The sequence below is a fragment of the Mustela erminea genome, chromosome 7, assembly GCF_009829155.1.
Source record: "Mustela erminea isolate mMusErm1 chromosome 7, mMusErm1.Pri, whole genome shotgun sequence".
NCBI lineage: Eukaryota > Metazoa > Chordata > Mammalia > Carnivora > Mustelidae > Mustela > Mustela erminea.
This window is the reverse complement of record NC_045620.1, coordinates 92,354,915-92,379,524: the sequence shown is the minus strand read 5'-3', so window position 1 is coordinate 92,379,524 and position 24,610 is coordinate 92,354,915. Positions and strand designations below refer to the sequence as shown.

Genomic DNA, 24,610 nt, shown 5'->3' with positions numbered 1-24,610 from the left:
AAGGACAGTGCATGGGCTCAAGTCCCACCCACTGGGGCCAGCGGGAGGGGGTCTATGAGCCGACAAGGAAACTGCTCAGCTCCAGCAAACACCACCACCCGGAGAGGACAGACATCCCGTTCGTGGCTCTGCCCATCGATGGGGAGGCAGAACAAGGGGAAAACACAACAGAACCAACAGGAGGCTCTTCTCCCAGACACACAGACACACACACACACAGTGCTCAGGAGCTTCTTTTTCCCAATGGGAAAAGCAGTATTTTTTATGTATATACTATGTAAGGACAATGTAAGGACAAGGCGCTGTTCTTATGGCTTCACACACCAAGCTCTGTGTGTGTGTGTGTGTGTGTGTTGAGAGAGAGAGAGAAAGAGAGAGGAAGAAAGAGAGAGAAAGACATGAAGAACGAGCTCTGTTTGTTCGTCTAGGGATAGAGCAAACACTGTCCCTGCTACCAGCCACGCCACTGGGGATCCCACCCCATTCTCTCACTATGAAGCAGTCAGCTCACCGCCTCTCCCCACAGAGCAGGCACTGCTTTAACCTACTCTATAGACTGTGCTAGTGTCTGCTGCCGTGAACTCCGCAGTCTTCTCAGGGGAGCTAAATGCCTCACAAGTATGCACTGTTCCATCCCATCGGGGTTTAATAAGCAGGCACAATTCCCTCAAGAGTTTCCACTTGAGGTCGCTGGAACAGTTTCATTGCTCTCTTTAGCACCAAAGTCCCCTCCTCTCCACCATCTGGTCCCTGAAACAAGGCGGCCTCCTCAAGCGACGAGTGGAACTCTCAAGAACAGGAAACCAGGCCCAACTCTTTGGATACTGTTAACTGAGAAACAGGGTTCAAGGCTATCCTTACTCCCACCCGTGCCACTCTGTGAAATGCAGGCCTCTGCTCTACCTACTGGAACTAAATGGGTAGATCTCAAGGCCATCCGAAGACCTATTCTTCTGTTAGAGAAGGAGGGGTCAGGACAGAGCCCTTTTGGAGAATCACCAACAGAGAAAGAAATGTCAGAGCTTCAGAAGAAAGTAGATGTGTCATCAAGGGACCCGCTGGGAGCCTCTGGCATCAAGCCAAGCCCCACCCATGCAGCACCAGGAGCCACTTGGGTAGCAGAGAAGGGTAGAGACTATCTGAAAAGTTTAAGTCAAGCCAGAGGCCTGCCATGACCCATGTTGCACAAGACCCTCTTGCTACCCAAATCTGAAGGGTCAAGGGCCAGTTCTTGTTCCTCATTCCCCAACGGCCCATCCGCCCTTCCAGAGACCCAGTGAACAGAGAGGGAGCTTACCCTTCAATATCTGAAACGTCTTTGGTCTCAAACTGGCCAGTGGCAAGAAGCCCTGGGCTGAGCTTCCCCCCGAAAAGCAGCTCTTCCTTGGCCATCTTTACCAGGATAAGCCTCACCAGTTCCCCCATGTACATCCCACTGATCATCTTCTCAAATCTGCAGGGATACAGACCAAACAATAAGGAATAGTCCTTGCTGTCAGTGAACTCCCAACTTCCCCATGAAGGCAACAGGCACGCAAGGGAAGCTGGGGCACAGCACAGTGCTAACTTGGGTGGCATTGCGGGGAGCCTCAATATTTATATCCAAGAGAAAAGGGCCAATATGGCCCAATTAGCAGCATGGGCCCAGCAACATCTCACACTGGCCTCCCTTTGCAAGGTCATTTGTGGATTTTTAGAAAAGCAGGTGCAAAAGACCCAGGGGCTTTCTAAAAGATTAGAAGGGCAGCCTGGGACAGACGAGAAGAAGTTCTGAACATCAGATGGTCCTGGGAATCTGGGAGTGGGACACGTTGGCAGTTTCTGAGCAGGCAGGTGACAAGAGAAAGGCATTAGTTCTAGAAAGGCTGTCCCCAGGCTGAGAGCTATCTGTATCAGTTAATTTATTTTTTCAACACTAGGTGATGCTGTTTTCTTTAGAAGCCAGTCTTTCTGGCTCAAAGGGTGTGATCCGAGAAACCGAATCTTCACTATTCTTTGTGGCCAAGAGGGCCCTTTCTTGGTACCTAAGGATATGGGGCCTAGAAAGGAGGCTCCCCCAGGGCCAGTGGACACTACCTAGGCTGGGCTTCAGCAAAGAAACCCAGGGGGATGGGGTGAAGGGATTACGATGTCGGCTGGTACACTCTACGAGAGAGGAAGCCAGGCCCTCCAGAAGAGACTCGTTCAAGACCTAAGGCCAGGTATGTCAGGACTGGAGCTCAGGGTAGAGCTGGCCAACTTGCTTGAGCAGAGGGTGCATGTAAAATGTCCAAGCACCAGCACAGGCAGGTGGTGCGGGGGGTCACCGGGCTTTACCCAGTAAGCAACTCGTGTGTCTGCCTCTCCTCTCCACCTTCTCCCAAACAGCCAGGGGACGGGTCCCGTGGGGCTTGGAAGTGCGGGTGGTTACAAAAGCTTCTATTCCCCAGTTTCTTAACCAAAACTTCGTTTCAGTCACCATTTAGGTAAATATTTATCTAGAAATACATCCAGAGGGGGGTAAAGGTTTCTCCTGGAGCCCAACAGTGACTCCAGGGCTACCACGGCTGACACGTCACAGTCTATGTCCTCTCAGCCCTTGATCTGCCTCAGGCTGAGCCAGCGGTGTGTTGCCAAGGCTGGGCTGGCAATTCTGTCTGCAGACACTTCGAAGGGCCTACAGCTCCTCTGAATGGCTTGGGTGTGCCTCCTTCTTGGAGGCAGACAGTGAATGAATGACTTTTCAGCCCATAAATTTTCACCAGCCATGGCGGACACAGCCAGTGTGTTCTCTGAAAGTTACAAGTAAGGGGACTTGTGCTTCGGCATGTGGGAAAAGCTGTTGACTTAAATAAACCATGCCTAGAAGCAGCAAGGACTCTCTCCCTGTAAAGAAAAAGACAGCCCATTGCTGAGCTGGCTTACAGAGTTGGGTTTTCCTCTCTGAGCAGAGATCAATGCCAGAAGCTTTCTTGCAATAGTCGTAGCAACGAGAAGACCAGAAGGGGCCTGAATTGCTCAAAACATTTTGTAATTCGGAGCTTACAGCAATCCCTGTTTCAAGATCTTTGATAGGGACATTGGGCCAACATTGGTGTGTAATAATGACAGCGAAATAATGTTTTGTAACCATCAGAAGTACCTAAAGTCAAGTCTAGCCAGGCTGGAGAGTATAACATTCAGGGTGCAAAACACTGGAGGCCCTCCTGGTCCAGTCCGTCCAGGAACCCTGGCTGGGCCACAGGTCCAGGGAAGCAGCCAAGGAGGCTCCTAAACCAGCTTTTCCAGAGGCCTTGAGTTTGCCTACAGCTGGGTCCAGCTCAGCTCACAGGCGGCTCTTCTAGAGTCAGAGCCTCAGCCCGTGTGGAGGAGGCCAAGTGTCATAGCCTAGTCCTATGCAGGGGTAGGGGCAGCAGCTAGGGAGACAGCTTTCCGGGACCCTAAGCTGGGCCATCCCAAGATGACTTCTCTTCTGTCTCTCACAAACTATTTCTAGAGACACATTGAGGGTGGAGGAGAGAGCAGGGCCAACACTCAGGAAATGACCTTCTAAAATGATGGCTCTGAAGGACAGAACCAAATTATTACCTATAATCTGGTTTGCCCACTTGTTTACTGGATTATAGAGCCCTCTCAGCAATTTATAGTGAGGACACATGTGAGGAACGCCACTCAAGGCACCAGGGGGTGCCTTGGCAACCTTTTGGGGACATAAAACTATAAAGCAATAGTGATAGCCACACCCGCCCCCACCCTGGTCAGCCCCCTGCTTGGTTCCTGAGCCCACCCCGACGAGCCCGCCGCACACAGGGGTTGCTGCTCACAGTTGCTTCCCGGGGTTCAGGGAGCCCATGTCGATCTCCTGATCAAACTCAGTGCGGAAGTCATCAAGTGCGCCGTCGTCCCCAAAGGCCCCCCATTCCATGTTGATACACATCCGCCCCTCGTCGCCCTCCACCATGTCAATGTGGCGCATCTCTTCCATGTAGCAGGCATTGCTGCCCGTGCCTGGCCGAGACAAGGGACTGCTAAGCATCCACCTGCACTGGCCTCTCCCCAGCACCCATCTCCCTCTTATTCCAGCATCCTGAGCCTGCCTCGAGAGGCTGGGATTCCTCAGTGCAGGCTCCTGAGGCACCCCAACATGATCCCATCCACAAGTACCCCCACCCACAGGTTCTGGCTCACCTCCACAGTGACTGTACCATCATCTTCTAACACGAAGTACAAAGAATCATGCAGTCTATGGAGCCCTCCTCCCTCTCCAGCCCACATCCCTATCCGTCAGGCAGCACCAGCCCCCACACCCAGTGTGCTCACTCACCTACAATGAGACCTATCTCGCAATTCTGGTCATCGTAACCACAGGTCATCATGGTCCCAACTGTATCATTCACCACGGCCACGATGTCAATATCAAAGTCCTGCAGGGATGCAAGAGGGGCTCTGGTCTCTACCATCACAGAAAGGTCACAGTTGTGAAGATGCAGAGAAAGAGCAGCAAGACACACAGCTCGGGTGCCTCAGGGCTACCCCTTCCTAACCCTACTTGGCGCCAAAGAAGGTTAGAGCTGGGAATCGGGTCCAGATCCCAGTCTGACAGCAGTGACTCACTCCCTACCCTGCCTGTCCTCTCCACGGAGGCCACCGGCCCTGCGGTCAAGTCTATTGACATCACTGCGTTCACAAGAACCCCTCTTGCCACTGTTGTCCCCTTCTCCCTCTTTCTCTTCTTCTTCTTCTTTTCTTTCTCTCCCTCCTTCCCTGTGACCAGGCCATGATCCCTGCCTCATTCCATCCTAATGCCAACATTATGCCAACTTTCTTATTTGAAAATGATAATCAGGTCTTCTTCAGGTTTAAACCTGAAGGATTTTTTGCTTGTACCAAGGCTGAGATTATTTATCCACCATGCTAATCTGAAGACCCCAAAGGCAAAAGGCAACTGGTTATTATCCACCATGATAATCTGAAGACCCCAGAGGCATCTCCTTACATATTAAGATCAGCAGTGTGTGTGGCAATCATTTCACAGTGTATGGATGCCAAGTCATTATGAGGCATGCCTTAAATTTTGCCCTATGTCAACTGTATCTCAGTAAAGCTGGGAAAAAGTTATTATTATTGGGTAAACCTAGCAGGGAAGAAAAAGAAAATCTCTCCTTCACGACTACAAAAAAGTTTTTATGTTCATTTGAGGACAGACTGGGAAAGATTTCGGAGTAGACCCAAAAGAATATAAAGAGCCTCCAGACTCCATGCTCCTGTCTCCCCATCCCTCTGCCTCCCCTACTTACCCCTCTCCTCTGGATGGCCTTCCGGATCAGAGTAACCACGTCTTTGCCTTCCACACCACTGGACTTGAACCCCTTGGTCCAGGAGACCAGGAAACTCTGAAAAAAGGACCCAGGAATGAATACTGATTCCTCACCAAACTCTGACCATACAACTCAAACAACCGTTAGTAAGTGGAGACTTCAATCACGGAGCTCAGCTAACCTACAACCGTGCTTAAAAATATTCATACTGCGGGACGCCTGGATGGCTCAGTTGGTTAAGCTGCTGCCTTCAGCTCAGGTCATGATCCCAGGGTGCTGGGATCGAGTCCCACATTGGGCTCCTTGCTGAGCGGGGAGCCTGCTTCCCCCTCTCTCTGCCTCTGCCTACCACCCTGCCTGCTTGTGCTCTGACAAATAAAACAAACAAACAAATAAATAAATAAATAAAATCTTAAAAAAAAAAATTTTTTTTTTAATTCAGATTGCCTCCTGACTAGCCTAGGAAAGAGAAATTGGGGCCCCCATCGAAGCCCCAGAAAGATTAAATGAATGATTCCTTCATGATCTACTGCCTCCAAGAAGTGAGGAGAAGAACACTCTTTAGAAACGCCATAATAAGAGACTCTCATCATGAACTCCCCAGTCATCGCTCTTCCAAGGAGCTGTATCATGATATTCTCCAACAAAGGAGTTCATACTTTCCTATTCACTGTCCCCTACAAGGGATATGGATAGCATACATACTGTCCTTTGAGGACAGGTGATGAAGACCCTCCCAAATACTTCTTCACCACGCCCCCCACACCTGCACACACTCACCCACAAGACACAACTCTCAATACCCAGACCTTGTCCATGCAACTATCAGAGTCGCCTCTAAAAACCACAGAAGCAGCTGGCTCAAAGTTCATCCCAGACCTCCCAGCCCAGACAATGAAGCAACAGAAGCGTCTGAAGAACTCAATCTTACCTCATCTAGTTTCGTTTGGACGCAGGGGAATGAGAAAGTAAAACCCAAGGGGAGCTTCTTGTCTTTGATTTGTAGCTTATCCATGAAGTTAGCCAGGCATTCCGCAATGTGGTCAAACAGCTAAGAGCACACGACACGGCAAGATGAGTGAGAAGGGAGAACAGCATGGAGATTAAGAGCATACCTAGACTTTAAGCTCAGAAAGGAATTAGTTGAATGTGTATAAGATATTTACCCCTCTGAAGTCTTAAATTTGCTCATCAGTAAAATGGGGGTAGATAACTGCACCTGCCCTCAGAGTTACCAAAGGATTAAATGAGTCAATGCATAGAAGGGCTTAACACTAGTTAGTGCTTATTAAATACTGTCTTCCACTCAAACCGTTTATCCAAACCACTATCAAAGTAACTCTGAGAGAGGCAGGGGAAATCATAGGTAAAGCTGATCAGAAGTCATCACATACCCTGGAACAGAACTCCCCTTGACATGAGTGCACTGCTGACTGGGGGCAGCCCATCTCACTGCCAAGAAGGATTCCAGCAGCCCTGTTAGCATTCTATGAATGAACTTAGAAGTAACTCTTATATTTTTCCTCCATGCTGGAAAAGTAATTTCCCATGAACATTTCAAAGAAGTTATCTTTTGTTTTCTAACTTCAAAATGAAACATCAAGTGAGTCCCTGAAGAGCACTAAGAATAAACAGCGTTTTGTGGATGGGCAGCCTTACAACTGTGACCATGCCAAGCAGGACCCACAGCTCCTAAGAAAAAGCTGTATTTACAATTATCCCAGCCTTTCAATCAGCCCCAAGGCCTCCAGTCCCATGGCTTCCTTCTTGCCTACTCAGCATTCTCAAAGAGAGGCAATGACCCCCACCCCCCCAGATGCTTACAGGATGAAGCAAAGGGCATTCTGGTACAAAAAGTAAGCAGAGGCCAAAGAGACCAAGTAGATGCCAAGAGCCAGGTTGACCAGTTGGCAAAAATTAAAAGCCAAGGAAGGGGTGGAAGGTGCATGAGAACATACCTTTTCCTCTCCAGACAGAAGCAAGAAGATTTCACTAAACCATGGGTTCCCAGGGGGCAACAAACATCACCACCATCATGTTACAAATGTAAATTCTAGGGCCAAACCCAAACCCACCGAATTAGAAGCTGTAGGGGTGGGGCCCTCCGGGTGATCCTGAAGCAGTGCTTTGAGAGCCACTGCACTAACTATGAAAGTATTTGCATTTACAAAGGAACTGAGAGGTTGGGGATGGTAGAGTAGACTGAGAGGCCCATTGGCTCCCCAGATGTCTGAGATATGCTTCCTGGGAGCAATCCAGGAAGACAAGGCCACCCCCATCTAGAAGGGGGCCAGCTCTAATTATTTCCTGCACTGATCATAACCCTGTCTGGCCACGTGCAAAATTAGCCTCAGAAGATGCTGAAACTCTCCATCTCTGAACCAAAACATTCTCAAGAGCGAAGACTGGGGCAACCCAAAGGCTCTTCTCGCCAACAGGATCACCAATGCATAAGGGCCAACTACCCTGAGCAGAAGCCAAGTATTTTAATATGTACATAAGGTTTCTAGACAGATACTCAGCAAGTTCTGTCCGTCTGTTGGAAAGCAGACAGGAGACAAAATTACAATACAACCCAATTCCTAGCACTTCCTTCTTGGTAGTCATGTCAAAATGATCTTTAGTAAAAATAGTATAAAATAGTAAAAATAGGAAGAAATAGTAAAAACAGGAAGTTGCAGAAGCTCTGCAAAGAGAGGAGGCCAGTCATCAGAGATGAAGGGAGAAAGAGCTTAAGAAGGTAAGAAGGGGGAAAGGCAAAATGGTTTCCCTCCTCCAGCCCCGAGGCACTGCTCCCTTTCCAACTGTGCTGCCAACAAGGAGAGGCAGTGAAGTACCACCAACTTACACAGTAGCCACTAGCCACCTGTGGTGATCTTAATCACTCAGAATCTTAAAAATGTAAGAGTCACTTCCTCAGTCACACCAGCCATATTTCAAGGGCTCAATGCCACCACTATCTAGCTAGTGGCTAACATATTTGCAAGGGGAAGATACACTGTGAGAAGTTCTCCGGGACAGTGCTCAGTTAGAAGAACCTACAGCTCTTTAAAAGCAGGGAAGAGGTGACCATCTGCTCCCTTAACTGGAAGATTATCTTCTCCTGTACTAGCTGATGATCTGAGGATAAGATACCAGGACAAAGAGCTAACACCTTCCTGTCATAAAAAAGCTCAAAGGGCACCATTTCATGAGGTTAGAAAAGGTTTCCTTTTCCTTATTGGTCTGAGAATGCTCACTCCCTTTCCCAGAAGATACACTTTAAACATCCAAAGTGGCTGCTATTATGATTTGAAATTCACTGCTCTCAAGCGGAAGTTCGTTTGCTAGAAGACAGATTTTATCCTGGGACCCACACTGCCCAAGTTCACAGATCTTCAGAAATCTCTGCAAGTTTAGGGCTTGGTGATTTGGTCTTGGTCTTAACTAAATGTTATGTTTAAAATCCATTTGTTTTCCACCAATTAAAAGATTGATACCTATGATCCAAAAGAAAAGGAAAATATGGAGGGGGAAGCACCAGTAATTCCACCATTAAAACCACCACCATAGGGGCGCCTGAGAGGCTGTTGGTAGATCATCTGCCTTCGGCTCAGGTCATGATCTCCGGGTCCTGGGACCGAGCCCCGCATCAGGCTCCCTGCTCAACACAGAGTCTGCTTCTCCCTCTCCCTCTGCCCCTACAACCCGCTCATGCTCTCTCTAATAAATAAAATCTTTAAAAAAATAAAATAAAACGGCCACTATGAATTTCTTCCAGTTTTTTGACCAACTGTTTTCTGCTTTTAAGCAGAGTATGCTTTCAATTCTTTCGAGTGAAATAAACACCTATATTTTCTTCTAGTTTTTTTTTAATATTATTTATTTATTTGAAAGAGAGAGAGAATGAGAGCGAGCACAAGTAGGTAGAAGAGCAAAGGGAGAGGGGAGAAGCAGACTCCCTGCTGAGCAGAGAGCCCAAAGTGGGGCTTGATCCCAGGACCCTGGGATCATGACCTGAGCCGAAGGCAGACGCTTAACCGACTGAGCCACCCAGGCATCCCTTTTCTTCTAGTTTCATGTTTCATTTTTATATAGCATTTTTCCATTTATTCAAAGTCTTTGAACCATCACAATAGCTTTAGTTTCCTCCAAGTGGGTCTTTTTTTTTTTTTTAATTTGTACTAAAGCATTGTTTGTGGATACTGGAGCTAAGTGACCAACCCCATAGAGCTAAAATTTGTCCAGCCCCAGCATGAAAACAAGGAAAGCAGGTTTCCCCTCAGAGCTGTCCCCTGGGACAAATAAAGAGTCTAACAGCAGTTTCTCCCTCAACAAATTCTCTTCATTATCTGAAATTCCCTTCTGTGGGCACCTGGGTGGCTCAGCGGGTTAAAGCCTCGCCTTCAGCTCAGGTCATGATCTCAGGGTCCTCGGATGGAGCCCTGCATCGGGCTCTCTGCTCTGCAGAGGGTCTGCTTCCTCCTCTCTCTCTCTCTCTCTCTGCCTGCCTCTCTGCCTACATGTGATCTCTGTCTGTCAAATAAATAAATAAAATCTTAAAAAAAAAAAAAAAAAGATTTATGAAATTCCCTTCTGAAGTGGGGGTCCAGTAGAGTGGGAAGAACAGTAGAACAGGAATAAGAAGGCTCTGCTCCTTCTACACCCTAAGGTCTAAAAGGTAACCACCCTGGGAGGGCATCTTACTGGATTTCATGTTCTCTATTCACTCTTCCATTGAGTATATGCTGGAAAGAAAATCAGCAGGGGGGGATCCAAGACTCCCATACTGCCTAATTCCAGGAAGTACCACTCACGTGGACCACATACATCACACAGCCTACCAACAGGACGGAGCCCCGGAGAATTGGGACAACACCTCAGTGTGGCTTTGTGTTGTGACTCTGCCCTTCCCACCCCTATGATCTAAGGCCAAGTCATTCACTCAGGGTTTCAAAACCTAATTCGACATCTGTAAAGTACGTTAACAGAGGCACTCAGCTTCATAGGGCCCGGGGGGGGGGGGGGCAGGTAAGAAGAAGAAATGTACACATAGCCTTTGCTCAGCCTGTCACACAACAGGGCATCACGGTCAGCTCCTGACGGTCCCTCATCCACTCCAATGCGTGAATTACTTTCTGGGCAGGGTGGGCTGGTGTCCCCTGCGGTCCAACTGTGCTGTAAGCCCAGGAGGAGAAAGGCCGGGGGACTTTGATTCCCAGTAAGGGTCACTGCCCCACGCACAGGAAGAGCTCAATACATGTTTGGAGATTATCACAGTCCAATTCCATCCTTTCTCCTTTTTCTCCTGGCTACTACTGAGAGGATTCTCAGTATGTGGACTTCACATTTCTTCTCTTATTCACTCCTTTCACTGTTTAGATGCTCCAGAAGCCACAGGACACGAGGATGACGAAATACGATTCGGAGCAATGTGGAAGCATGCGGTGCCCACTCCAGTACCAGCTAGGGCGGATACCCCAAAGCCAGATTTTGATGTTTTCTCAAGAGGCTTCCATCCCTGTGCACAAAATCTCTTTTGTCGTAGACAGGCAAGAAGAGAGAGCAAATAACCATAAAGATAAAGGGCCAAGTTCCATCGCCCTGTGATGCGATGGTAACAAGTGTGAGACCAAGAGGGCTACAGAATGACCACAGGGGCAGACCTGACTCTGTGTGTTCTGCCTCGCCACTCGATGGCACCAATAACAACCACAAGTGTCCAGTAGGGTGCGTTGGGCCTCCCGACAGCAGGCTTTCATCAATTACCAGCCCGTGCAAGCAGACCTCCAAAGTCATGGCAATCAAAACACCACCCACCGCGGCCCATCCAGACTCCGGGGTCTCACACGCATGCTCTCCGCGCTTTAGTCTGTGTGCACCTCTCCTGATGCAGGTGCCTCACTCCACCTCCAGGCACAGAAAGGGATCACCAGGCAGAGAAGAGGACAGAGAATCTGGGCCTCAGACAGGGTCTCCTCCTTCCAGACCAGAGGAAGAGCAGCGTCTGCGCCTGTGGGGCCCAGAGCCCAAGCAGCCACTCTGGGGGTAGCGTCCTACCTGGGTGCCACTGCCTCGCATGAGGTCCTCGGGGATGGCATAGATCTGGTTCTCCATCTCGACCTTCTGGAGCCCATTGTCTGTTACTCTTACCCGAAGCACACGGAAGTTTGTCCCTCCGAGGTCCAGAGCCAGGAACTCTCCGTGTTCTGCAGAGAGACGAGGGACCGCTGTGAGTTCAGGAAAGAGAAGATCCTCAGAGAGCCCAAGACTAAAAACCCACGAGTCCCTCCATAAACACTGGTCATCTCCCAGTGATAGGTAGCCAGTGGGTCTTACTTTTTATCACAGACATTTAGGTATGGTCTGATCCTTTTTCTTCATGCTGAGCACTTTTATATTACTTTTAGAATTCACACAATAATGACACAGTCTTACACCCAAGTATGGGGTACCCAGCCTCTCACCAAACTACTATTTCAGGGGCTTTCAGCCAAGTCCCCATCAAGCTCAAGAGGCCTACCAGGCCCTATCCCAGGAGGTCACACCTCAGCTTTGTTCTTCATGCTCCCAGGACACCCAGCACACTGTTATAGGCCTGTGGGCCTCTGGGCTTTCAGCCAAATCGGGGTCCCCATACAAAATTTACTTTTTTTTTTTTCTTTTGAAGATTTTATTTGTTTGACAGAGAGAGACACAGCAAGACAGAGAACACAAGCAAAGGGAGTGGGAGAGGGAGAACCAGGCTTCCTGCAGAGTGGGGAGCCTGATGCGGAGCTCGATGCAGGATCCCGGGATCATGACCTGAGCCAAAGGCAGACGCTTAACAACTAAGCCACCCAGGTACTCCCAAAATTTACTTTTAATGTCTGCATACAGTGATCGCAATGTCCTGTGGCAGGATAAGAGGGTCACATGATAAAGTGAATGAATACAATCAGCTGTAACTTAGGAGGCCTAGCAAATCGGCCAACCAGGTGCCCCCCCAAAAGATCCCAGGCTTATTACAATGTGAGAAAATGCTGACCCAAAAGTATGCAAGAGTCAGGCCACTCAGCTGTTCCACTCAGACAGGCCCCAGAGCTGGGGTACAGGGAGACTCCACAAACACAAGTGGGTCAGGATCTTCAGGTGTCCACCAGGAAGGCACAGTCCCTTCTCCCCAGGAAACAAGCAGCGTAGACAGAAAACGTCCAGATTCTACACAATAATACAGCTGGCTGCAGGGACGTGCTCCACTGTATGGCACAGAATAGAAATGCTGAAGAGATGCAGGGGCCGGCGACAGCTCGGGGAGGTGGGTGCACCATCTCGGCAGCCTCCCTCTGCCAGCAGGGGCTCCACCCTCTTCAACGGCCCTGATGCACATCTTCTTGAAAAATACAGTGTTACTTTCTGGGGAATTCACGTACAGGCATGTTTGCCAACACTCAGCCCATTTCCCACCGGGTGACCGGCCACTGAAGTGAGGCAGCATGGGCTAGTGGGGCAGCGGTGCGCTCTGACCGGAATGAGCCAACAGGGGTCCCTTCTGTGCCCAGGCCCTGGGAGGAGCAGGAACTGCTCGGCCCTGAGAAAAAAATACTCCTACCCAGCTCCCTGAGGGCACTACCCACAGCCTCTACAGTCCGAAGGGGCAGCCTGGGGGAGAGGGATGTCATTCAACCAAGATTCCATGGGACTTGCCTCTACACATGTGCCCATCTGGCAGGAGCCAACACGCACAGCCTGGGTCTGGAGCCCACGTTACCTTGTCAGCTATCCGGCCACGTTCTGGCCGTGGCAAGTTCCTGAGGCTCGGCCATCTCACCTCTGAAGTGGGGGCATCATGACTCAAGTGGTTGTGGGGAGGCAAAAAGCTAGAGAATGTGCCCCAACTACCCAACACAGTCCCGAGAACTTAGTTTGGGGCATACTCTGTAGGTTCAGGAAACGTTCCATCCAGGCATCCACACATGGCCCAGTGCCACACTGGAGTCCTCTGGGCTCTCTGTTAGGGCTGCCTCTCGGGCTGAAAAGCAACATCACCCTCACCAGCGGGGACTGAAGAGACCTAAGAAAAGCCATTGGCATCTGCCCCCCGCCCCCACCCCGTGACTACAGCATTTCCCCCTCAGGGGCACTAATTTCCTGTCCTCTCCCTGGCATCTGGAAAGTCTCCCAACCCCACTGTGCTCGACAGCCGGGACACCCTCAACCCCTCCGGGGGTGATTCTGCCCTTCTCGTGGCCATGGGCAACTTTTCCAGGCACTCCAGTTCCGAGCCTCCCCTGGTGGTGGGAACCCAGCCAGACTGCAGGAAAAGCTATGTGGTGGTTGTCATGGGGGATGAAAAGGAAAATCAAAGACGAACTGCCTGCATCAGCACTCTGGGGCCTAGGACGCGGGCGATGCGCTGAATCGGCGGCCACGGGGGTCATGACTCAAGGCCAGCCCAGCCTCCGTTCCCAGGAAGGAATGTCATCCCTTGCTTTCTTTTCAGACTCTGCCGGAACAGACATTCCTCTTGGCATGCCTCCTCCCCGGCACCCCCGTTCTGCAAACACACACGATCACAATTACCACAGCCTAGGGCTGGATTCCTTCCAGGTCTAGTATCTCTGAGGCAGACCCAGCACCATGACTTCTAGAGCAAATACGAAGGTGACCCCCCTTCCCCCACCCCGGACACTGGACAGATCCTTCTAGTGCCCAGCCCCACACCGTGCACAAGAGGCCCCTGCAGAGCCGGGGTGAAGAGCTGGGCCTTCAGCAACAGGCAGACAGGTTTTGATCTGAATTCCAGCTCAGCTGCTTCACTACTTATGCGGCCTTGGAGCACGTCACCTCCCCTGTAGAACAGGGCCCATAGTACGGACTTCTCCCAGGGGTCATGAGGCTGGCACAAAATACAGAACATGCTGTGTGTGAATATGAAGGCTCACAGTAAGCCGTCAGTAAACGACTGCTGTCATCACTCTTCCTATGCCCCTTTGGTTGATCGTGTAGTTCTCCTCAGCCCCTCCAATCCCCACTTACACCTACTCATGGCACAAGTCCCACATCTACTATGAACTTTCCAGAACATTCCAGAAGCCCAGGGCAGACAGCATGGGTGTGTGTGATGGGGCGTGAAGGAACATCACATTTATGGGCCTGGGACTACCAAACTGGACAGGTGGGAGCAAGGCTCTGGGGCAGAAAAACGTGCTTATGGTAGGTTTCTTAAGAAAGTGCACAGGCCATGTGACATGGCCATGAGGACCTAGGAAGATCCAGAGAGATCATTCTGCTGAATGATGGCTGCTATCTGAGGCAACACATTAAGAAAACATCTATTGCATTTGCTCACTGATGGTTCATTTGTTAAGCAAAATGTCTGAGTACCAACTGATTAATAACATGAGACCATCAGGCCAGAGGCAAGGTCTCCTTCACTGCTGAGCATGTCTGGAAAGCAATTAAACTTTCTAAAAGTAGCCTCTGGCTACAAACCACCTGCTACAAACATCTGATTTCTTAAGAAGCTCAAACAATACAAAAGTGGGGAAAATTAAAAGCAAATATCCTTTTTCTCCATACCCCAAAAGTAATCATTATTAATGCTTCTCAGGTGTCCTTAGGTACATTTATTTTATAAAGACACAGAGGCTGTTAACAGATACCCTCAGAGAAAAGGGATTGGAATTGCTGGTTCTTAGAATGTATGCTTTTAATTTGAAGACACTGCCTTTTAAAAGTTCATGCCTAAAAGTGCTCAACGATTTCCACACAAACCAACGTCTGAGTTTTGTTCTCACCAAGGTCTCTTGTTATGTGGCAATTAATCTTGGCCAACCTCCTTGGTCAATGTGGTATCTCATTTTTTAAACTGGGTTTCCTTCTACTGTGTAAGGTTATATATTTTGAATTATCTGTTGTTGACTGGCCTTTTTGAATTCCTTGTTCTGTGAAATTTCCTATTCACATCTTTTGCCTTTTTAAAAAATACATTCAGGGACACCTGGGTGGCTCAGTTGGTTAAGCGTCTGCCTTAGGCTTGGTGGGGAGCCGACTTCTTCGCTTGTGCTCTCTCTCTCTGGCAAATAAATAAAATTCTTAAAAAATATATATATTCCTTATTTTCTTAATAACCTAAAAGAACTCTTTGCATATTAAAGAAAACAGTTTTATTGGTGGTATAATTACAATTATTTTTTCCAGTCCCATGTCTGTCTTTTCACTTTATTTGTGGTATTTTTGCCATGCAGAGAAACACTTAATTTTTATGTTGTCAAAATATTTATGGTTTCTGGGTTTTATGTTAAATCTGTACAAATTCTAAGGATTACATGAGCTTGCCATCTTTCCTAACTCTCCCCAGTTCCTCCTGAATGTAGCTACCACCACTGCTAAAGTGAAGGAAGCAAAGTTTGAAAGTGTATCGGAAAGACCAAATTCATCTTCTATTTTCTTTTTTGTTGTTTAAGCCCCCACTCCCGCCCTGCCTCTCCCTTGGGGAAGGTACCCCACTAGGGACACCCAGCTGCTCACTGCACAGCCGCCATTTTGGGCAAATTGACCCAGATAGGCGGCCGGCTCCTCCCTTCATAAAATTCAGCTGCAGAGGATGTAGGCATCCGTCCGGCTACCTCTCACATGCCAAGCAAGTACTCTACCAGCTCCCATTTTCTACTTTTTAATGGGACTTCTTTGGAAAACAAAGCCTAGCACCCTGTCTTCATCTCTCTCATCCCTGGGACAGAACTCAGACTTCAACACTGGCATCTGGATTACTGTGGTGATAAAACAATGGAAAGACAGAGGCAGGTGTGAGGGAGGTTTAGTTTTTGAGGGCCCGACATGTAGGGGATTTTAACGGAAGAAAAACATTTGTTAAGTGATGGTCACTTTGTTTATAAGCTTTATCTCATCCATCTTCAGGAGCCCTATGGGGCATCATAATAGCCATTTTCCAGACGAAAAAACCGAGACTCGGGTCAAGTAACTGAACTCAAGATCCAAGTTCAGGTCTGGTTCTCCAGCAAAGTTTTCTCCTTGACGAGCAAGGAGGCTCCTCATGGGAAAGTTGTAAATCCTCAAATAAGGAATTCTTCATGAATAACTCCAAGAGCATAAAGCCCAGAGGTCACCAGCAGCCTCCAAGCTGGCCTGGGTGGCAGAGGAAGTGACACTGTGGTTTAAAGTTCAGTCATTTGATTTAAGGTCACAAAGGGGTAAGTGACTGCTGGGTTTCATGAACACACGTCCATCTGACCCCAAAGCCCGTGCCTGTCCCACCGCACCACACCCATCTCTCTTGTTCCTGGAAGCTGAGGAGGGCCTGGCATAGAATGAGGCACATAAGCAATAAAGTGGTGAAAAGGAAAGCCAAGATGCCCTAATCTTTATCAGTAACTGCAGTCCGTCCCTCCCTCCCCCAGGTCTACGGGAGGGTGAAGGGCTCTCCAACGTTAGTGGGTGGTAGCAGACACACACCCGCTGCATGGAGGTGACATTCCCCCACCCCCCGTCCCCCCGGAGCCCAGGACCCTCTAAAGCTTGTTGATACAGTCTTTACTGATGGCTACAAATCGCTGCCATCTCTCAATCACATGGGACCTCTGTTCCCACCAAGCCCTCTCCGGCAAAGGTCCTCCTCATTAAAAGCATCCCCCCCAAAACCAGGTAAGAGAAGGGGTACCGACGCTCTTCCACAAGAAAGCAAGGACTCGAGCCAGCACTGCCAGCCCACGGTGATGAGAACTGGCAACGGGAGCATCTGGTCGTGCCGCCCTCCATCCAATTGCCCAACAGTCAAGATCCAAGTTGCTCATCTGGCGGAGTGTGTGCGCTGACTCATTTCCCACCCTGAACTACCATTCTGCCCACTTTCAGTGAGGCTCTTATCAAACACTTAAGGTCAGCAAGATAAAAGGGTTTCAGTTTCCCCTGGGAACTCACCTGTCTGGGTGGGGGGTGGGGGGGAGGCTGTGGAGGACTAGTAATGCATCAGACCAGCTGCCTGAACAGGACAGTCACCGTCATGTTCTTGGATGAGACCTCAGGAATGGGTCCCGAGCAGGCCATAACTTCAGCATTGTTAGTAACAGAGGTGGCCTGCACCTGGCAAGGTCTGCGCAATTTTTGAGGAAGGAGAGGTGAGGGCCAGCTGGATTTTCCAACAGGATCTATTTTACATCATTAGGTACTTGTCACTAATTAAAATAGCTCACCACCTGTTCCTCCCATCAGGCCCTTGGAGCACTGTGTCTACCAGGGCTGGACTTGCAAACAGGTTGCGTCTGGTTTTGTATTTTTAAGCAGCAGTGCCCTTTGTCAAAGGCAACTATGTTCAGAAGGGGCAGCAAACTGCCCGTCCAGGGTTGGAGCCAGAGCCTTTTCAGAACATACTCTAGAAACCCCTCTTTGAACAAGAGGCTTTTAGGCAGTGTTCCCAGGGTTCTCGGGACCAGTGCAGGTGGCAAGGTCTGATCTTTATGGGTTAAGGAAGGCCAGTTAAGGCACAGCCTCACCTCCCACCTCCACACTTCGAAGTTTGTATCTTTCCCTTACTGTTATTGTCTTAGATATGGGGTTCCATATAAGATTTCATTTTGTTTACAGTTGGGAATGGGGTAAAAAAAAAAAAAAAGTTTTAAAAGTCACTATTTTAAGAGTCAGACCCAGAATCTATTCTAGGACCTGCCAACAAAATACTTCCCATTCTGCAATCAGCTATTTCAACAGTGAGCAGCACTGAACACGGTACTAAAAGCTTCTCCACTATCGGGTGCTATCCGCAAACCCAGTCCCTGACCAGAAGGTGAGAAGGGGAGCAGTGAGATGCACTGTGACAAGCCCGTGACAGAAGGAATGACTTGCTCTGCTGGGACAAGCAAAGGTTCTAGCCAGGTCCGAATGATGGTATGAAGTTGCCGGACAGGGAAAAGGGGACACAGGTAAGGGTGTGGAAGTTCACAGAATGTTCAGGGAATGACACGTCAGGAGTGGCTACAGTGTAAGGCTCCTACCACATGTAGCAAATACCAATGCTGAGGACTCTGGATTTTATGCACAGGGTCAGCTTTGTTTTCGAGAGGGCTTTGGTAGCCCTGCGGACCATGGGTCTAGCACTAGGGACACCAGTGAGGAGGATGTTGAGATATAGTCGGGCCAAGCAGGGTTCTGGGGCCATGTACAGTGGTCAGTCACCCAAGTCTGTCCAAGACTGACATGCAGCTTCCAGTGCTAAAACTGAGAGAACCCCAGGCATACCAGGATGGCTGGTCACCCCAGGACCTTGCTAGATCCAGCCATAAAGGACATCACCTCTTATCACCTAATGCCAGAGGCATGCAGCCTTGAACTTTGAGATAGGTCAAAGACCCACATCCCATACTGTCACATCCAGTTCCTATGTGGCCCTTTAATAATTCAATGCCCCCAAAGGGACTAGCTCCTGCCTGCTGTACCACAGCAGGAACATTTCCAGGGGCCCCAGATGACTCCACTGAACAGTCCAATCTTCCCCGCTGTAGCTCTAGGTTGGAGAGCTTGTTTATGCTCTGCTTTTCAAGTGCCTGCTAGGCTAGCACACAGCCAAGAGAATGCTTGCTCTAAGACTTTATGGCCCAGACTCCAATTAAAAGGACTCAAAAGAGCAATCTGCATGTCTTAGACAGGTAAGCCAGCAAAACTACCTTTGGCAGGCCCAGGTTTTGAGGCCCGTATTTCCCATGTACCTGGAACCACCACAGCTACTACCACACCTGGTGGCCTCTTTTTAAGCTCTAGGATCCCAGCTACTCCATTAGAAGGCAAAGCAAGCAGGTCTCCACTCAATAGCTCAGAAATAAAGTCACTCCATGTCATTAAAAGTGTCAAATCACAGTGAATGCGTGTGTCTAGTACAGTCAAAGAACAGGGTAATCGGCTCTTCTACGATCTTCTACGACGTTGGTCTCCTAATCATCTTAAGCGATAGGATACCAAATGCCAAAATGGAAAACTAGAGAAAAACAGAGGCTGCTCCAATCGAAAGAAGGGAGCTGGAACACAACCAACACATTACGTACCCCCAAAGCTCCCAACACACACACCATCGGAAAGCATCATGCTGGGGTTCTGATACTGAAGAAGTGTTTCTTAAGCTCAAAAAACGCTCCAGTCACAGAAGTGTTACATTCCCCCCACAGATGCGAAACCACTCTTCAAAGGATTAAAACATGTTTTAATCCGCTGGGTGTGTTCAGATTTTCAGGCAGGCCCACCAGGAGTTCAAGTCCTGTTTCAGGACATATTAGCTGTACAATGTCAGGTAAATTACTAGAAATGTCGGGTTTCATCATCTGTTTAGAGGAGATAGTAATGACCTCTCTAGCCAGTACCTCCCCTCCACTGCCCACCAAATAGGGACACAAACATGCGTGTGTGTGTTGGCCAAGAGTCAATGCAATGAATATGTAAGGTGTTTGGCACAATGCCTGCTATGTGTAAATGTTTAATAAACTACTGCTCTATGGAAACCACTTATCGATACAATCTTTGGTTTATACTGTCGACGCCATATAAATCCACTAACTTGTTTGTGTGCTGGTTACTGATCAGTCCTCACTGCACGCCTGTTGATATAATGCTGAGCAACCAAGATAAGGGTTCCTTTCGGGTATACTCGCCTCCGTGCAACTTCCCGGCAGCCTCGTCTCTCTCTATCACATTGTGTGCTTACATTACATGACTGGGTACCATTCTGTCATCATTGAACTGTGGAAGCCTTATCTCCCCAAGGACAATTTTCACTCTTTGAAGGTGGGGTACAAGGCAGTTTCAGCATACTGCTGCCCCAAAGGACCAGCCTTGGTGGGGACTCTACGGAACCAAACCCAAGAAACAGGCCTGAGTTACTGGCCGAAGAATGCATGCATTGTGCTAGCGGGCGGCAGGGGGCAAGGGGAGGGGGGCAGGAGGCAGAGAAGAATAAATCGCTTGGCTAGTGGTGTGGCTAAGCACCTGCGCATTGACACTCGGTGGGCGGGCTTAAAATCAAACACTTCCATTAGCTCACCATGTGACTCTGGGCAAGTTGCCTCATCAAACAAATCTAGTTTTTCTATAAAATGGGTTTCCTAGGGCGCCTGGGTGGCTCAGTGGGTTAAGCCGCTGCCTTCGGCTCAGGTCATGATCTCAGAGTCCTGGGATCGAGTCCCGCATCTCTGCTCAGCAGAGAGCCTGCTTCCCTCTCTCTCTCTCTCTGGCTGCCTCTCCGTCTACTTGTGATTTCTCTCTGTCAAATTAATAAATAAAATCTTTAAAAAAAAAAAAAATAAAATAAAATAAAATAAAATGGGTTTCCTAGTGCCTACCACTGGGTCACGATCCAAATTAATGAGATTGCTCAAAGTCAGTGCTCAGCATGGCAGCTTGCCATTTGGTAAGCCTACAGCCTGTCATTGTCACCACCATCTCATCACCCCCTGCTCTCTCGGCAGTTCAGTCTTGCTGGACGATATAGTCACCTGGGAAAATAACTCCCAATTCAGGGAAGTGGGAAAGGAGCAAATGATTGATACAGTAAAGCCTTCAACTCACTGGGCCTTACAAGGCATCTTTATAGCTAAACAATCTTGGTGCAAAAAGAGGATAACAAAGACCGCACAAAGACACTTCACTTCTGGAACTTGCATCTGGGATATGAGCAGATTCTCAGCTGGGTTGTACTTGAGCTTCTTATTTTAATGGTACCAAGCCAACCCCTATCTGGGATGCATTTAAAAAGATGATAACCCAGGGGCGCCTGGGTGGCTCAGTGGGTTAAAGCCTATGCCTTCGGCTCAGGTCATGATCTCAAGGTCCTGGGATCGAGTCCCGCATGGGACTCTCTGCTCAGCAGGGAGCCTGCTTCCTCCTCTCTCTCTCTGCCTGTCTCTCTGCCTACTTGTGATCTTTCTCTGTTGAATAAATAAACAAAATCTTTAAAAAAAGATGATAACCCAATCTGCTCTGGAAACTTTTTCAGCAATAGGAGTGGATGTAAATTATGAATCCTCTGGCCACGGAGTCAGGACGCCCCGTGCTTAAGGCCTAACCTCTTCACCTCTTCACCTCTGCCATTCACTGGCCATGTGTGACCTTGGCAGTCACCCACTGCCTTTGGCGTTGGTTGTCTTATTTTTAAATTGGAAGTCTCTCTTGGAGAGTTTGCATGGGGACTAAACAGATTATGTAAATCGCCTAGCAGATACTGTGGGTGCCCATTAAATGGTATCAATTATTCCCAAGTTTTTACTCTGCAGATAGAACAGTTCTGTTCTCCGAAAGCCGGATGGATCCCTGGGATGCACGTGGTAAGCCTGCTGACAGGACTGGGGCTAGCACCATGATCACACACCCAGCTATGGCTTAGGGCAGGGCTGCCTACGGAGAGCCATCACAGAGCCCAGAGATGGCGGGGTTCCTGGCAGATACAAACACATGCTTTCTTTATTCAACTCTGCACTGAAAACAAACAAACAAACAAAAAAGCAAAACAAAACAAACAAACAAACAAAAAAAAACGAGAGAAGGTTGAGGAAGGGTACAGACAACAAATACTGGTGAGGATGAGGGGCAGGTGTCAGTCTCACACTGTTGGTGGGAGCATACCAGGTGGTGGGTATTATAGAGGGCACGGATTGCATGGAGCACGGGGTGTGGTGCAAAAATAATGAATACTGTTATGCTGGAAATAAAAAAAAAAAAATTAAAAAAAAATATATAAAACAGAATGGTTTGATCACCTTGGGAAAAAAGTCTGGCAGTTTCTTGTAATAAAATACCCACCAAGCTTTATGAGCCAGAAAGTCCACTCCTACTTGTTTACCCCAGAAAACAAAGGCATGAGTCCACAAAGAGGCTTGTGCAAAGATGGCTATGGCAGCTTTAGTCCTAATGGGCAAAAACTGGAAAGAGCCCAGGTGTCCCTCAATATGCACCCCACATAGGCTTCCAAACATACCATGAAATCAGCAACCAAAGGGAATGAACTACTGATAAACACAACCTAGATAAAGCCCATGGTATCATACGTAGATGAAGACTTGCATAAAGAGTAAATACCAGATGACTAGATTTATGGAAAGCTGTTCAACAGGCAAGACTCATGCACATGGAAAATTTAAAAGTGATTGCTTCTGGCAGTCAGGGTCAGGACTGCCTGGGGAAGGGGCACAAGGGAACTTTCTAGGCTGGTGGTAATGTCCTCTCTCTTGATGGGGGTTGTATTAAATATATACACTGTTATTAAAACTGTACGTATCTGTCAGCTCATTGGATGATACTTACAATTTGTCATCTCACTGTATGTAAATTTTATATTAGAAAGAAAACAAATATTGACATCTAGTGAGTAAAGTACACACTGAAATTGTGGGGCTGAAATAAACTGATTTCTGTAATTTACTCTGCAGATGCACCAAATAAAACAAGATAGACTGATGGGTAGAAGCGTGGATGAGAATGGTAAAGTAAATCTGGTAAAATATCAATGTAAGAGAATCTAGACAGTCTGTATATAGATGTCCGTTATACAATTCTTTCAACTTTTTAAAACTGGGGGGTGGGGGAGGCAGAGGAAGGGGGAGGATTTTTTTATATACCCTGACGGCCATCTGAGTAAGATATTCTTGGCCCATCTACATGTATTTCATTTTTCTCTGGGCCAATGACATTTCTGTACAAAGATGGTCCACACGATCTATGAAGTGTGGCTATTTTAGAATCAGCTCCTCTGGGTTTGGTGTCCACTTTCGTTCCTTTCCTTCTCCCACAGACCTCAAACCACTACATGGAGGTTCATTTCCCTTCAGTAGAATGGAGACCTGCATCATCAATGGCCAGCCTAAAGCTTCCTGAAGTCTCTCCCACACTTTCCACCAGGACTTTCATTACCATTGGCCAGCTGGGGCCCATAGAAGTAAGAGTTAGAACCTGGTCCTCGCTCCCAAATGCAGGGGTTCTGGTGATAGGGATGAACCCTCCAAAAGGAAGGACCCAGAAGCCTTACCCACCCTGCCTCAGTGAACTTGGTGCTGGCCATGGCTCTTGCAAAGGTGAGTGATGGCTGCACAGGTCTTCATTTATAGAACACGTGGGAAGGTCACATATTTGCTTTTCCCTTAATTCTAGGTCCTCCAGTCCCCTAATGGTACAAATGAGGAAACTGAGGATCCAGGCATACATGAACTGCTTGAAGGCCCACAGCTTGACTTCAACCCCATTTAAAATAGAATTCAGATCCTCACCCCACTCAACACTGCCCTGGAAACACCTCCCCGCCCCTCACCCCCAGAGGAAGACAATTTTACAAACACCCATCTAGGACAAAAATGGGGGACAAGCTTTTAAGGCAGCATCGCTCACACTGCATGCTGAAAAAAAAACCCTCAGGGGCTCCTGACCAGCAGCTTTTTTAAAGGAATAGACAGCAATATCCGACTGCACCACATATAAGAATAGACATTGGTCCCTGCAACTTGTTTCAGCTCTGTATAAATATTTATACATGGGTGCTGCTTGGTGTAAGCACGCAGTCCAGAAAAGCTAGAAAGCCACTGATTTAAAGATTAGGTCCCTCTAGATCAGAGATTTAGATCATAATTTTAATTTCCCAGTTTCAAAAAGGGAACGCTGGAAAGGAATGCTCTGAGGAAGGCCATCATGGAAAAGGCATCACTTGAGCAAAGACCCCCTTGCCCCCTCCTTCAATGGGAGAGACACATCACCACCAGTAGCAGCAACAGAACCCAGGCTGTGGCCTGGGCAGGGAAGCCGGTGATGCACCACAGACTGTCTGGGGAGAGGCAGAGATCCCTATACATGACTGACCCACGGTCTCTCTTCCAGGCAATCTACTGCAGTGCCAATATCAAAGCCGAATTTTCATTTCAGATCGGCTTTATCTACTGAAGGGTGGATCCTTATCGCCACAGTCCGTAACTCAGAGCTACAACTCACAAAATATAGAACCGAAAGCCTTGACGTTGTCCATTCGAAATTACATCCCCTCATGTTCCCCTCCCCAGGTTCAGTCTCCTTTCTTGATTTTCCAATGGCAATTCCTATCATTCATGTTGGATATATATTCCAGTTGAGATCCCAATAATTTTACGATGTGTGTGTGTCCATAAGCAATGCCCAGCATCGTTTGAGGGATCTGAAGTTACATCCAGCTACTAGGAGGTACCAGTCCCTCCTCCAGGTGTATCCTTATTAATACCCACACATTTATGTAACACTGCTACATTGTATCCCTCCACAGGGATAGTCCATAAACTGTTTCCAATATGCTGTCATTATAAGCAACAATGTTATAAGGCGTGGAAAAGGCATCATTTGAG

General features: G+C 48.2%; 1 protein-coding gene across 2 annotated transcripts in view; it reads right to left on the bottom strand.

Moving 5' to 3' along the window:
• Positions 1-24,610, bottom strand: part of HK2 (hexokinase 2) — a 60,739-nt gene that overhangs the window by 14,229 nt on the left and 21,900 nt on the right. Inside the window, exons 3-8 of one of the 2 annotated variants that reach the window (XM_032352577.1) lie at positions 11,337-11,485; positions 6,229-6,348; positions 5,277-5,372; positions 4,304-4,403; positions 3,804-3,987; positions 1,298-1,453 (exon numbers count right to left, since the gene is read on the bottom strand). In XM_032352577.1, the coding sequence (XP_032208468.1) occupies positions 1,298-1,453; positions 3,804-3,987; positions 4,304-4,403; positions 5,277-5,372; positions 6,229-6,348; positions 11,337-11,485 (805 nt within the window). Of the gene's footprint in view, positions 1-548; positions 1,250-1,297; positions 1,454-3,803; positions 3,988-4,303; positions 4,404-5,276; positions 5,373-6,228; positions 6,349-11,336; positions 11,486-24,610 lie in introns of those variants that run through there. The other variant, XM_032352578.1, reaches the window with a different exon arrangement.